The following is a 14,917-nucleotide window of genomic DNA, read 5'->3' as shown; positions in this document are numbered from 1 at the left end:
GTGGCTGGAGAACCCGGTGAAGTTTGAGAAGTCCATCCATCCGTCCATCCATCCATTCTCTATACACCGCTTTATCCTCGCTAGGGTCGCAGAGGGTGCTGGAGCCTATCCCAGCTGACTCGGGCGAAGGCAGGGAACACCCTGGACAGGTCGCCAGTCTGTTGCAGGGCTACATATACAGACAAACAATCACACTCACATTCACACCTACGGGCAATTTAGAGTGATCAATTAACCTCACCATATTTTTGGACTGTGGGAGGAAGCCGGAGAGCCCGGAGAAAACCCACGCATGCACAGGGAGAACATGCAAACTCCATGTAGAAAGATCCAGGCCCACCCCAGGATTTGAACCGGGGATCTTCTTTCTGCAAGGCGGAAGTGCTAACCACTATGCAGCCCAGTTTGAGAAGTCTTATGGCGTTAATAACACCCTGGACACAGAGATCGTCCCAAAGTCCGACCACAAGGAGGAGGAGGAGACTCACATCCTCATTGTGGAGGGCTTCCTGCTTCACACCTACAGGCCTTTGATCGACGTGCTAAACCAACGTTATTTTATTTCCATCCCATATGAAGAATGTAAAAAGAGGAGGTGCTCTAGGAAGTTGACGGTGCCAGACCCCCCCAGCCCGTTCGATGGCCACGTCTGGACCATGTATCTGCAACACAAGAACATCTGCTCACTGTGAAAGATTATTGAGAGCAGCTTTTTGTGATTTCTATTTAGAACACTGTGATGTTTGCTGAGCTGTGTACTATGAAATAATTTAAGAATATGGAATATTGTTACCGTTTATTAGTGTTCTCAGGTTCACTGTTAAATGTATAGAGTGCTACTTACTGTATTTTAAAATTTACTGCACAGAACATTTCAGATTATTTTTACCACAGATCAAGGGTACAGATTGTTGTTGTTCACTGTGTATTGGGTAGTACTCATTTTGATTTACACCGATTAGTATACAGAACCCTATGATGTTTCTGGTATACAGCTGAGAACTGGTTGCTAAAAGTACAGAATATTATTTCTTATTTTAGGTGTGATAATTGTCAGTAAACATTCTGAGAAGTGGAAATTGACAGGGTTGTATATAATGCTGTTCTTGCACAATATTTGTCACTTAATTGCCCTCAGGATACTGTCGTTGAGCTTACTAGTTTTACATAACGGGCAGATGCTGCAGCTAATGATGCTGTGATTCACATAAACAAGGAAACAAGTCCATCATAATTTGAATGTTAACAGTCCAAAACGAAAAGGTCATATACAGCTTTCCTATTGGGTTAAAGAACCAATAAAAACATGAAAAATACTTTGTAAAAGCGAGAGGTCAGTAGCAGCTTTCATTTTTTCTTACAACTTTTCAGTGCCCCCCGCCCCCAAATATCTGTTGTACCCCCCTTTTCCCTCCCACTAAAATTAATCTGGATCCGCCCTGATCTGCAACCTGCATGCTCAGTGGAATAATACTGTGAGAGAGCAGGGACAGTTAGAATGGAGATCAGATTGGATGGATCGTGTACCAAAGGACATGGACATGTCTGTGCACCAACCAAAGGAACCTCTTTAAACAGAGAAAGGGTTAGAAGCCCTTGTTCTTAAGAAATGATTTTTTAAATAAGATTTCTTTTTTTATTACATGTGAATCAGTAAACTTTCTGATATATTTTTTAAGAACATTCACAAAAAAATCAACCAAAATCCAGCGAATTTTGTTGGATTTTGGTTGATTTTTTATGAATGTTATTAAGAAATATTTTTTAAAATAAGATTTCTTTTTTCCACCAAAGAAATTCAAAAAATTTCCCAAAAATGTTAAAAATGTGGGCATCAGAAATTTCACTATGAAAATATATATTTTTATCCACGTTTTCAACCTTTAAATCAGGACAACACAAGGGTTAAAACATAATTGTTAGGATTGTAAAGAATAGAAAACAAGGTTTCAAGCAAAAAAGACAACTTCTGTAAGAGCACAGACGAGCTTAAAGAATAATCTTCACACGCAGTCTATAGCTTGAACCAGAATTAATAAAAAATAACTAAAGTGGAACATGATGAAAAGCACTGGAGTAGTTTTAATGACTCCAGCTGGGTTCTGTTTACGTTCCAGAGGAAAGTGGTTCCAGCAGCGGACAGGAAAATGGGAAACTTCAGGGTTTTTGCGCCGTTGTGTGGTCAAAGTGAGACATGCTTGTTCAGGAATTAACATTAATCCTTTGAGCTGCTAAAGTCGTGAAGCAGAAAGGCTTCAATGAAGAGGAAGATGAGGTTTTGTCTCATGAAATTGTGCAGACTACTGTGTTTGACGCTGAGTTTTCCCCTCCATGTAATGGAGGCTGTGGGCCTCTACGGTGTTTACAAACGTCTGTTCCCTCTGCTCGCCTACAACATCACGTTTTCATACAACGACAAAATGCACAAAACCAAGAGGGAGCTTTTCAGAAACGTGGCCAAATTTGCGGCCGATGACGGCTCGCTTCGCCTGCTGGAGATCGGCTGTGGCAGCGGTGCGAACTTTAAGTTTTACCCGGACGGCTGCACGGTGGTCTGCACGGACCCCAACCCGCACTTTGAGGGTTTCCTGCGGAGGAGCATGAAGGAAAACACGCACCTGACCTACGAGCAGTTCACCGTGCTGTCCGGGGAGAACCTGAGGACAGTGCAGGACGAGTCTGTGGACGTGGTCGTCTGTACTCTGGTGCTGTGCTCGGTCAGCAGCGTGCATCACGTGCTGCAGGAGGCCCGCCGGGTCCTCAGGACGGTGAGTCGCTGCTGCTGCGTTCACGGGCCATAGGACATATGTGTAACCTAGCACAAATCTGCAAAAATAAGTACAAGTTACAATCTGGCAGCAAGTTTACCAGAAAAACAGTTTTAAATAATGGTGAAATAGTGTAATGGTTTAAAAAACAGTAAAAGAAAAAACACATGTCTGTAAAATAATACTATTTTTAAGCTAATTTACATGCAGTAAAACAATACGTACATTATTTTGTACAGTTTTACTTATTATTCTGCCAAGGAATACAGTGGAGTTATGGGTCAATCTGCATATGTCTGTCTGTCTGTCTGTCTTTTCCCAACATTACTCAAAAATGGACCAACGGATTTGGATGAAATTTTCAGGGAAGTACAGAAATGAGACAAGGACCACCTGATTAGATTAGATTTGGCAGTGATGCGACTTTTAGTCTGGATCCACGGATTTGTTTAAGATTTCTGTATCATTGCCAGATAGGTGTCACTGTAACTATGACAACAAGTGAACATTACATCAGCTGCCTGCTGATCACATGATTGCAGTCCTACTAAAAATCCACCTGTGGACTTGGAAATCATACGACTGAGCATCCTTGGTCAAGTACTGCGCTCTCTGAATACTTTTCTTGTTATTAGTTAGTTATGTGATGATTGGCATACGTTTGTCTTTCTGTCTGTGCGCAACATTACTCTAGAACAGAATAACGGATTTGGATGAAATTTTCTGGAAAGGTCAGAAATGAGACAAGGACCACCTGATTAGATTTTGGCAGAGATGTGGCTTATAGTCTGGATCCACTGATTTGTTCAAGATTTCTGTATCATTGCAAGATAGCGGCACAGCGTCACTGTCACTATGACAACAAATGAACACTGTCAGCTGCCTGCTGATCACATGATTGCAATCCTACTAAAAATCGACCGCTGTGAACTTATCAGGACTTATCCATCGGAAATCATACAATGACTGAGCAGCCTTGGTGGAGTACTGCGCTTTCTTGTCTTTAATTTCATGGTTAGGTAATGTAAATCAACGACATACTACGTTAACATTATTTAAAAATTTTACCTTTTATTGTTTACCACAAGTAAAAAATATGGATTTTGAAAATATATTTTTCTATTTTTTTTATTTATCTGTAATGCAACAAAAGGAGTAAATCTATAAAAAGAACTGTAAAATGTGTTATAAATTGCAGTTAAAAATAGTTTAAAATCTTTTTTTCATTTCTTTTTTTTACAGAGTGGAGCTTAAGCAAAAATATCTGGACTACAACGTAAAACTATTCTAGTTCAAGTAAAAACCCTGCATTCAATATTGTGCTTGTGCATTTCAACATATTTAAAGTATCTAAAATAAAAGTATTCATCATGCCGACTAGCCCTTTTCAGAAATAAATATTTTATTACATTACTGGATTCAAGTTGTTGCACATCCCTTTAATGTTGAAGCCAGAGCTAATTTGAGGTATTTTGCTGGATAGCTTAATCTGTGACAGTATAGTATAGTTATTTTATTGATTTTTTAAAATTATATATCTGAAGGTGGCACCAGTTGAACAACTTTTCAAACCAAAACAACACTCAAAACTTGACATTTACGTGTATTTTTACAGAGTTTTTGTACCTAGTAGCCTGCAAGATCCCATTAACTACAGAGGAAAAAAGAATATCAGTCTACAGGTCAGCCTCAGGTTCTCTGTGTGACGAGGTGTTGACATTTGATTAAACGCAGGTTTAAATAGGAATATGCACTATGTGAACTTGGCGACAGTGTGAAGTATTTACAGAGCTGAAACGCCATTGTTAGCACAAGTCAGGGCTCCAACATCAGGTAAGAATGAATGACACACCTTTGTTGATTTTGAACTTAAGTGGTTCAACTCCCTTCACAAAAAGGTCATTAAACAACCTTCAATAGTTAACATGCAGTGTTTTCATGGCCTTTGGGGTCCACTGGGTCTCAAAGGCAGTTTCCAGCTTTCAGTCCAATTATTTTTTTTTATTTGTAGTGGAATCTTTTATATGATTTAGTGCAGTACAAAGTGTTTGACAGATCCCTGATAGGCCCACAAGAGACTGAAATACACACGTGGACAAAATTGTTGGTACCCCTCAGTTAAAGAAGGAAAAACCCACAATTCTCACTGAAATCACTTGAAACTCACAAAAGTAACAATAAATAAAAATTTATTGAAAATTAAATAATCAAAAACAGCCATTACGTTTGAATTGTTGATTAACATAATTATTTAAAAAAACAAACTAATGAAACAGGCCTGGACAAAAATGATGGTACCTCTATAAAAGATTGAAAACTATTTGACCAGAGTGACATGATTAACTCAGGTGTGTCATTTAATTGACATCACAGGTGTTTCCAAACTCATAATCAGTCAGTCTGCCTATTTAAAGGGAGACAAGTAGTCACCCTGCTGTTTGGTGAAAAGGTGTGTACCACACTGAACATGGACAACAGAAAGCGAAGGAGAGAATTGTCCCAGGACATCCGAAAAAAAATTATAGACAAACATCTTAAAGGTAAAGGCTATAAGACCATCTCTAAACAGCTTGAAGTTCCTGTGACAACAGTGGCTCATATTATTCAGAAGTTCAAGACCCACGGGACAGTAGCCAACCTCCCTGGACGTGGCCGCAAGAGGAAAATTGATGACAAATTGAAGAGACGGATCGTTGGAATTGTATCCAAAGAGCCCAGAGCAACCTCCAAAGAAATTAAAGGTGAACTCCAAGGCCAAGGTACATCAGTGTCAGATCGCACCATTCGTCGTTGTTTGAGCCAAAGTGGACTTCATGGGAGACGACCAAGGAGGACACCACTGCTGAAAAAAACTCATAAAAAAGCGAGACTGGAATTTGCAAAAATGCATGTTGACAAGCCACAAAGCTTCTGGGAGAATGTCCTTTGGACAGATGAGACCAAACTGGAGCTTTTGGTAAGGCACATCAACTCTATGTTCATAGACTCAAAAACCAAGCATACGAAGAAAAGAACACTGTCCCTACGGTGAAACATGGAGGAGGCTCAGTAATGTTTTGGGGCTGCTTTGCTGCATCTGGCACAGGGTGTCTTGAAAGTGTGCAAGGTACGATGAAATCTGAAGACTATCAAGGCATTCTGGAGAGAAATGTGCTGCCGAGTGTCAGAAAGCTTGGTCTCAGTCGCAGGTCATGGGTCTTCCAACAGGACAACGATCCAAAACACACAGCCAAAAACACCCAAGAATGGCTGAGAGAAAAGCGTTGGACTATTCTAAAGTGGCCTTCTATGAGCCCAGATCTGAATCCCATTGAACATATGTGGAAGGAGCTGAAACATGCCATTTGGAGAAGACACCCATCAAACCTGAGACAACTGGAGCTGTTTGCTCATGAGGAGTGGGCCAAAATACCTGTTGACAGCTGCAGAACGCTCATTGACAAATACAGAAATCGTTTAATTGCAGTGATTGCCTCAAAAGGTTGTGCAAAAAAATATTAAGGTAAGGGGTACCATCATTTTTGTCCAGCCCTATTTCATTAGTTTGTTTTTTTTAAATAATTATGTTAATCAACAATTCAAAAGTGATGGCTGATTTTGATTATTTAATTTTCAATAAATTTTTATTTATTGTTACTTTTGTGAGTTTCAAGTGATTTCAGTGAGAATTGTGGGTTTTTCCTTCTTTAACTGAGGGGTACCAACAATTTTGTCCACGTGTGTACAACTAGATGAAACTCGACTATACAAAAGAGATTAAAATGACAAATCATGAAAATAAAATAATAAAAACTAGATACAAGTTGATTAATTTACGCTTTGCCTGCTTGGTTGTCCAGTGTTTCTTATGGGGTAACATAAAGAACATTAACCCTCGTGTCGTCCTGTGGGTCAAAATTGACCCGTTTTAAAGTTTGAAAATGTGGGAAGAAAAATATATTTTCACAGTGAAACTTTTGATGTCCACATTTTCAACATTTTTGGGAAATATTTGAACATTTTTTTTGTGGAAAAAAAGAAATGCTAAAAAAGGTTTCTTCAGAACATTCACAAAAAAATCTACCAAAATCCAGAGAAAATCATTTGGTGAATGTTCTTAAAGAAAATATTAGAAATTTTACTGATATATATGTCACCACTTTAGATATTTTTAGGATTTCTTTTGAAGATTTTTACTAATTTTTTTGAAAATATTTACAGGAATTTTACTTTAAGGGAAATGTTTAAGGAATTATTGGAATTTTCTTCCTAAAGGTTTTGCAAATTTTCATACATGTGGGGAATTTTTTGCCGAATTTTTGGATTTTGCTTCAGACAAGGAAACAATATTTTTGGTGCCTGTAAATGAAAACAACAGGAGGGTTAATCTGGTCAACAAGTTAGCACTTTCAACAAGTATTAAGATGTTTTGCAGTTTCTCCTGAACATCACATCAGGTTTTAATGGTTCAGTCTACCTCAGCATCATCATGTATGCCGTGTATTTCCTCTGCCACTGTTCGAACTTGAGTTACACCCAATAACAGGGCAGAAGCCAAGCTCAGGGTACTAGCAGCAAAGTTACACAACCAGATTTGATCCAGCATGAGATAATCTGCTTTCGTTGTCTCTCTTTCAGGGCGGAGCTTTCTACTTTTTGGAACACGTCGTCTCAGATCCCTCCTCCTGGACGTACTTCTTTCAGTACGTGTTCGAGCCGTTGTGGTACTATCTTGGGGATGGATGTACGATCACCAGAGCGACTTGGAAAGACTTGGAGGCAGCCGGTTTCAGTGAACTTCACCTGAGACACATCGAGGCTCCAGAGGTCACTTTAATGATAAGGCCACACATTATGGATATTCTATCAAGTGACAGCAGGAGAGACTGTACAGTTTGTTTTGGGCGTTCACCCGGAGCTCAATCATTAACTCTGACAATATTAACTGGCTGCTGACCAGTAAAATAAACCACACGACCCAACAAACATCAGCCACACCACTGAGTGAAAATATATTTATTTACTTACAGAATCAGCAACATTTCACACACTGTTTGTTCTTCTTTCCCACCCGTCCCATGATGTACATTAATAAATATTACCTGGACACTGTGCTTTTTCCCTGATTGTCTAAGTAACTGCCAAGAAACAACCAACAAACCACACTTAATGTCATCTTTTCTCTTACCCTTTATACTCCATTGCACAAAAATAAGGAATGACAATTGTAACATCTCCGTAAAGGGAAATGAGGGGAATTGCTGGTTCACAAAATAAACAGAAATCATGTCTGTGTAGTAATTATACAGTCAAAATTCTGCAGATGCTGTTACAATTTTTTTTTTAAAAAAGGCCAACAGCAACATTTTTAAAAACACAAGGAAAAAAAGGAAAGGGATACATTTAAAAACTGAGACCGAATGTTAAAGCTCACAATTTCAAATCTCCCAGTATTAAAAATGTACACAACTATAAATGTTATAGCGTTAGCAAATGTTTAAAAAACAGCAGGTGGAAAAATGGCCAATTTGTGTTTTAATCTGTCGAGTAAATTTCACTGCCATAAGTCACTTTTATATCAAACAGAGTAAAAAAAAAAAGGAACCTGGAGAATCTCAGCCTGAAATGACGTGTTCCCAGAAACCCTGTCATGTCCAAATGGCTGAGCTGTGCCACTCCCACACTACGTCTCACTCCTCTATTCAGACATGTTATCCTGTTTTAACACAATAAAGATCCTTTAATGTTTTCAGTTCTTCAATCAGAGTCTTGTTTTGGTTCTCAAGAACTGCTACGCGGTTTTCCAGGCATTTAACGTATTCCTTTTTCTTTCGTCGACATTCACGGGCTGCCTCTCTGAAACGGGGAAAAATGTGCAGTTAGTCCAAATGAAATACTAAACAATGAAAGCTCCTAGAATATGTCACAATGTACAGAGTAGAACAGTTGGAGCTCTTATCAGACATGGTCATGTGTAACACTAATGGCTACATCCAGTTATAGGCCACCTGTGTGTTTATGTTCCTCAGACATGCACACTACAGTACGTTTGTGTTATTTGTCCAAGATTATGCAGCACATCCAGTCGTGTGTAACACACAGTAATGCTCTGATAAACAAGAAAATAGATCTAAGCTAACAGCTGGCTTATCACACAGTCCAAGTCACTAAGTAATGATTGATGATTTCTTTTGACCGGTGACCAGAGAGCTCATTCATGAAACGTTTACAGATGCCGACAGGTTACAGCCCTCCACTACAGAAAGTAGTGTAGGGCTGAAGCGATTCCTCCATTTATTCGAGTACTTCCATTACTAAAATTCCTCGAGGCAAAATTCTCTGAATCGAGGCTTTGTTTAATCCACCACAAACTATACCCCAACTGGTGGACCGCAGTGTTTATGGTGCTGGTTTAGCAGATCAGAGGTTGAACTACAAAGTTTAGTATGGCCGGGCTTTCTTTGTGTGAGTCGACTCAACAAAAACTAACACCTCAGTCAGAGTTAACAGCTATGAAGGTGGTTTTCAACTTTCTTTGGTAACTCAGACTTTCTGCTTCAAACTCGTCCACACAGAGGGGCATTTAAAACATCATTTGACTCATTTTTCAGACAACATGAACCGATTGTGCGCAACTGCTTCGGTCAACAGGTTATTTTAATGGACAACAATGAGGAACATACAAATTTATAACAGTAGTAGTAAAAAGCTGCTACTGGGAATTATGTAAGACAGAAATGCTGGTAGAAAACTGTTAAATGTGTAATGTAGTTATTGTACCGATCAACGCAGCTGATTATTTTTGACAGAAAACTGCACAATAAAACTTCACATATTCAAACATGATGTTGTGCTGAAGGACATGTAGGTCTGACACTGTCTCATAATAAAGGAAATACTTAAATTAGTGGCCAAACCAAAGTGAAATTAAAATTACTGATTGAATATTCTCTGTAATAAATACTAATAAACAAATTAGTTTTCTTATTTGTGTTCTATCAGCTGCAGTAGCACCAGATTTAACAGAACAAACATAAATAGCATATTTATGTGATTTCTGCATCACCAACTAAATATATGTGGGGCTCCCATGGCTTTGAGTTGTAGTTCAAACCCTGTACTACACTATATATGTACAATACTAGATATATACAATACACCTGTACTATCCTGACCCCATCAACCAAAAGCCACAATAACAACAGTAAAGTAAAATATGTACCAGTAACAAATATGATTACAGTTAGGATATTTATATAACTTCATAAACTGAAATCTATTAAAGCTTTGCCTCATTTATGTCTCTGTTAAAAGCTGCCCTTTGTTTGTAGTTTCCCCCTTCAGAAGGCCTGAGAGCCTTTACGCTGGCTTTTATTCTTCAATATAATGTGCATTTACCTGTTTTTCGCGAGCCTGATTTCTCTCTTCAGCGTTGGATCATCAGACTTACTCTGGGACAATCCCACTGGAGAGGTCATAACTACAGTCTGAGGCAGGGAGGTGGATGTGGGCGCTGTGCGGATCTGGTATGTTTGCACCTCTCCTCCTGCACCTGAGTGTAAACACAAAGTTTAACAACAGGGGTCATAAGAACTCTGCCAGGCAACGTCATGACTTGAAAGATGTTAGTTGTAAAGTTTAGACCAGAATTTGTTGTTGTTTGGGAATAACTATGTACTTTGTTGCACAGGGTTTAGCCTGTCAAATTTAATGCTTTTAAATGCCATTTTAATGCTAAACTGTTAAAATTTTAATGTCACGACCATGAACTTAACAAGTTACACGGGTTTACTTTTTTGTAAAAGATGATTTTTTTATATGAAAACTGTCCCTACATTTCACTATTTCTGAATCCACAAACCACCCCTGACCACCAACAGGCTGCAGTCATTCGCTGAAATCCACGTTTTCTACTCATTTTTGCTGGAATTCGTGTTTCCCCATTTCCCAGCTCTCCTCCACCTGGTCCAGATTTTCGGCAACTTTATACACAAAAGTTGTGCCAGGATTTACATTTATGATGAAAATTCTTTTTTCTTTTCTCAGAGCCTTTGGAAGCAGCACCCGCCTGTCACTGAGTACATTTGTTTTTATCAAACTGTCTGGAGTTTGTTGGAATACAGCTGAACACATTTTTGGAAATCCTCTTAGAAAAGAACGCTATTATCAGATGAACGTGGATTTAAAAACTGGAAACTGGAACATTTAATCAGCTCACCTTGTACAACGACCTGATTGCTAGGCACCAGGATCTGCTGGCCGTCAGGTGTCTGGGCGTACTGAAGGATGGTGGTGCCTTGCTGAGCTCCACCAGAGTTGCCCATGGTGACAGCCTGAAGTCCCTGAATGCCTTCCGACCCCGGACTTGCCAGCTGGATTGTGCCATTAGCAGCTATGGTAACTGGAATAATCACACAGACGGACAGAGAAATGGGTAAGGCACAAGCAGAAATCCCGTCCCTGCTGGCTAGATTATTTCTTCCATGACTGACTTTTGCCAACAACTGACAACAAGTTTCCAGCATAAAATTCTGTCTGTTAAAAGCATAAATGAAGCTAAGATGAAAGAATACCAAAAGCAATCATCCATATATGACCTAATTACCTCACATCCCTTGCAGAAAACCAGAATGAGTGACATCAAAGCATTTGAGATTTCAAAATCTCGGAAGGCACCCAACACTTTGGTTTCTCCTCCTTTCTATGCAAGTGGAACTGAAGGGAAAGGTTCTTACTGTACTGGCCGCTGCTGGTCTGGTAGATTGGGGTGGTTGGTACTGTAACACCTGTCACTCCTGTGGATGCTGGGCTGCTATCCTTTCCCTCGATGTGTGCCACCTCCTCTGATGAAAGGTCATTTAGGATTTTTCTACAAGGTGAGGGAAGAAAGGTTCCTGGAATCACTATTCATCAAATACAAGCTGTGTTCGTTCTGTTTTCTGAGTCGTTGGTTTACCTATATGAAGGCCGTCTTGCCAGTATTTCTCTGGTCTTGTGGGCTGCTGCTCCGCTGTCAGATGAGTCCTGTGAATCATCGCTATCTGAATCCTGTGCCTTGAAAGTGGAAGGTGGATTAGCAATGCATGTCGGTATTTGTAAAAAAATTATGTATAAAGAGAAACCAAGGGGTTTAGGCTGAGTTTTAGAATCAGTGTCAAGACAACCAGCTGGTCTCACCTGTGCAGTTTGGCCCTGAGGGGACTGAATGACTGACGACTGTGCAGACTGGATCACTCCTTGAACCTGAAACTGACCCCCTGGCAGTTGTACGACGGTCACAGCAGAACCACCCAGTGACATCTAGAAAAATCCAAAAACAGTTTCAAATTGACAAAATACTATATTTGTATGTATTTGTTCATCGAAGTAGCTTCCTTCCATCGTGTACAACAATCCTTAAATGGATGTAGATTTTTTTTGTTATATTTTCAAATGCTACTTTTCAAAAATAATTTGAGCAACACAAACACAATTAATCCACCACTGAATGGATCCACTGGCCGTAGTTTAAAAGGTGGATATCTAATCCAAAATGATGTGTATAACCAGATCTCACATCCAGGAAATGGAAAATTTGGGTGTTTGTCCCTAAAAATAATTCACGTTTTAGAAACCTCTTAGCTATAAAATCTCAAATATATATAAACAAATAATACACCTCATCACATACCTAAATGTGTTTAATTACCCTCAATAAGTGGAGTTGATCAGTATGTATATGTTAGCAGTTTTTAAGCAGCTTTGAGTTGATCAAAATTGAGAAATGTCTTTCTCATCACATGCTGAGAAGTCACACCAGAATCTGACCTGATTTGAACTGTTTCCTACCATCAAGGTAAGTATTGAAACACTTTCTAGTACATCAACAAGAATCAAATAAAGACAGCGACAAGAGGCGCAAGACTCATCCAAACAAACTAATCACACTAAACCCCAGAGTCGACAATGATTTTGTTCAGGATTTCCTTTCATTTATTCAATTTCATTCTATATAACAGCAAGCATTTGTGAAAACAACTTGCAAGGTAATTAAACTTGAATTGCAGCTGTATTAACAAGTCAACCTCCAATCAGCATGGCATTCACAAATGGATTTGTGGTATTAGCAGTATAAAAGCTACTGTGGCAGTAAATCAGAGACACTCTTTACTGGTGTTTTGAATGGGATCTACTGGTTACCTGTTGGGCTATCTGTGAGAACTGAGAGGTTGTGATGGTAGTGGGAATGGTTGCAGCCTGTGACTCTGTGCCATTGCTGCCTTGCTGTACTTCTTCCATAGTAACTGGGAAGAAATAAATCAGTATTACTATCTTATAGTGTCTCTAGTACAACAGCAGCAGTTAGTGGCGGGATTTGCTGCCTGTAACCTGCTGTAACCACTCCGCTGTGGCCTGTGCGCTTCTTCTGCATCATTTATAATAAACACTTCTCCGCGAACAGAATGAAAAACATCACAGCGGGTAACAAATCACAGGCTACTACTTCAGCCAGCATTTTATTATTTAAAATTCAAAAAGCAGAAATTAACTAAGTACAGAGCGACTTCCTCTTTGGTTCAACCGCGTTAGCCAATGCAACTAACGTTAACATGGAGTTACGAAACACGGCCAGGCCCCGTATTCAATGCTACGAACTTTTTCCCCCTCAATAATTTAATACTAAATTCGACAAAGTGTGTGACTTCACTCCACGGTGGTGTTTACAGCAGAACTAGCAGATCGCTGCTGCTAGAACATTCGAGCTCACTAACAGTGCTAGTTGAGGGCAGCTAACGTGCAACTTAAACGGACGTTAACTAGTTTAAACCATTAAAAACAATAGTTTTAGCGTGAGTCGCTGAGTTAGTTTCGTTACTCTGATTCACGGGATGGACAAGCTTTTGTCTCAATGAGTAAATATGTGTAACTGTCACTGGCACGCAAGTTACCGCGTCAATAGACGTCAGCGATACGGGGAGCCATTAAGCTAACTACACCTTCCCTTTTCGTAAAACGGCGAGGAGTTGACGAAGCAGCGGCCGCCATTACGGCCACAGCAGAGCAGACAGCCAGACGAGCGCTACGTTACCGCTCAGCCAGCCGGGATTTTTTACCTTTTCAAAGGCCGCGTAACTGCTCTTGTTCACAGCGTGGACTTCGTGCAATTCGTGTATTTACTTTTAATGAAGAAGTGGCCCGAAAAGTTACTTAGCAGCGACGGCTAACAGCTAAAAACACAAAGATGTCAGCTATAAAAAAAAAAAAATAGCTGAGTACTTTTCGCCAAAGGAAATGGGCGGGGCTTATGTGCAAATACGCATTACGTAATGGCTCCTTTGGGCTTCGTGATTGGTGGAGAGAGTTTGAGCAACTGGTAGATACAGAAATACAATCGAAAAAGTTCACTTCACTGCACTTTAACAACAAAAACAATGCTGAAAATTGGCTTTGCATCAAGGTCAGTACCACTGATACATAAAGCACATTTTATGACAATATCTCCGTGGAAATGTATGATCTATTTCTACTGTAACTCTAGCGAAATGTATTAACACCAGAACAATAAAGCCTTTAGAATGTACTTATTAAATATTTGCCACAAGTTATACGTTTGTGTACAGTATTATATTTGTTTGGTGCTCATGGTCTGAATGTGTTGTGTTGTAGTTAGTAGCTGTTACTGTGTTGTTAGTTCGATAAATTTGCTTGATTATCTGTAAGTCCAGTTGCCACGACTGTTTCGTTCTTCTCTTTGATCTCTAACTTGAATAAATTCCACCTTCTTAGCTTCTATGGAACAAAAATTAAAAAAAAAAAAAAAACTTTGGCCCATATCATTGTTGAAGCTCTTCTTGACTTCACAAGAGAAGCAGAACGTCTGGTTCCTGGTGCACCAATTAACAAATATACTGAACTCAAACCCTGGTTTTGTGCGGCTTGGTCGAATCCAGAAATAGCACCAATGTGTAGCCGTCTCTGCTGTCTGGTTTCCCAAAAAAGAATATATCTCAACTTCAGCTGCTTCAAAACTCACCTGCTCATGTGTTGTCCAGTTTCAAAGTCTCTGCAGTGACTGTCTGTTTTTGAACTGAGTTTAAGATTCTTTTTTTGGACTTGCTGTTTCCATTTGTATGAAAAGTGCTACACGAATGATTTCTAATTGATTGATACGTTCATCACTCATCATTTTT

The 14,917-nt window shown here is 39.4% G+C and overlaps 1 protein-coding gene and 1 pseudogene across 2 annotated transcripts; one reads left to right on the top strand and one right to left on the bottom strand.

Moving 5' to 3' along the window:
* Positions 1-2,154: 2,154 nt before the first annotated feature.
* On the top strand, positions 2,155-7,736 carry LOC110957735 (putative methyltransferase-like protein 7A; annotated as a pseudogene).
* A 12-nt stretch (positions 7,737-7,748) lies between these two features.
* Positions 7,749-14,268, bottom strand: atf1 (activating transcription factor 1). Of its 2 annotated transcripts, XM_022203914.2 has the most exons (8): positions 13,841-14,268; positions 12,927-13,030; positions 11,925-12,047; positions 11,704-11,801; positions 11,483-11,616; positions 10,966-11,148; positions 10,146-10,299; positions 7,749-8,603 (listed from the first exon to the last, which is right to left on the bottom strand). In XM_022203914.2, exons 2-8 carry the CDS (start codon positions 13,023-13,025, stop codon positions 8,459-8,461), a joined length of 936 nt encoding a protein of 311 aa, XP_022059606.1. In that variant the 5' UTR covers positions 13,026-13,030; positions 13,841-14,268; the 3' UTR covers positions 7,749-8,458. The 2 variants fall into 2 exon arrangements, with proteins under 2 accessions (XP_022059606.1, XP_022059607.1); XM_022203915.2 differs by lacking the exon at positions 12,927-13,030 and having other exon boundaries at positions 13,841-14,255.
* Between the last annotated feature and the right edge of the window lie 649 nt (positions 14,269-14,917).

This window comes from Acanthochromis polyacanthus, chromosome 5 (assembly GCF_021347895.1).
Source record: "Acanthochromis polyacanthus isolate Apoly-LR-REF ecotype Palm Island chromosome 5, KAUST_Apoly_ChrSc, whole genome shotgun sequence".
NCBI lineage: Eukaryota > Metazoa > Chordata > Actinopteri > Pomacentridae > Acanthochromis > Acanthochromis polyacanthus.
The sequence above is the reverse complement of the archived record's forward strand: the minus strand, read 5'-3'. Positions and strand labels throughout refer to the sequence as shown.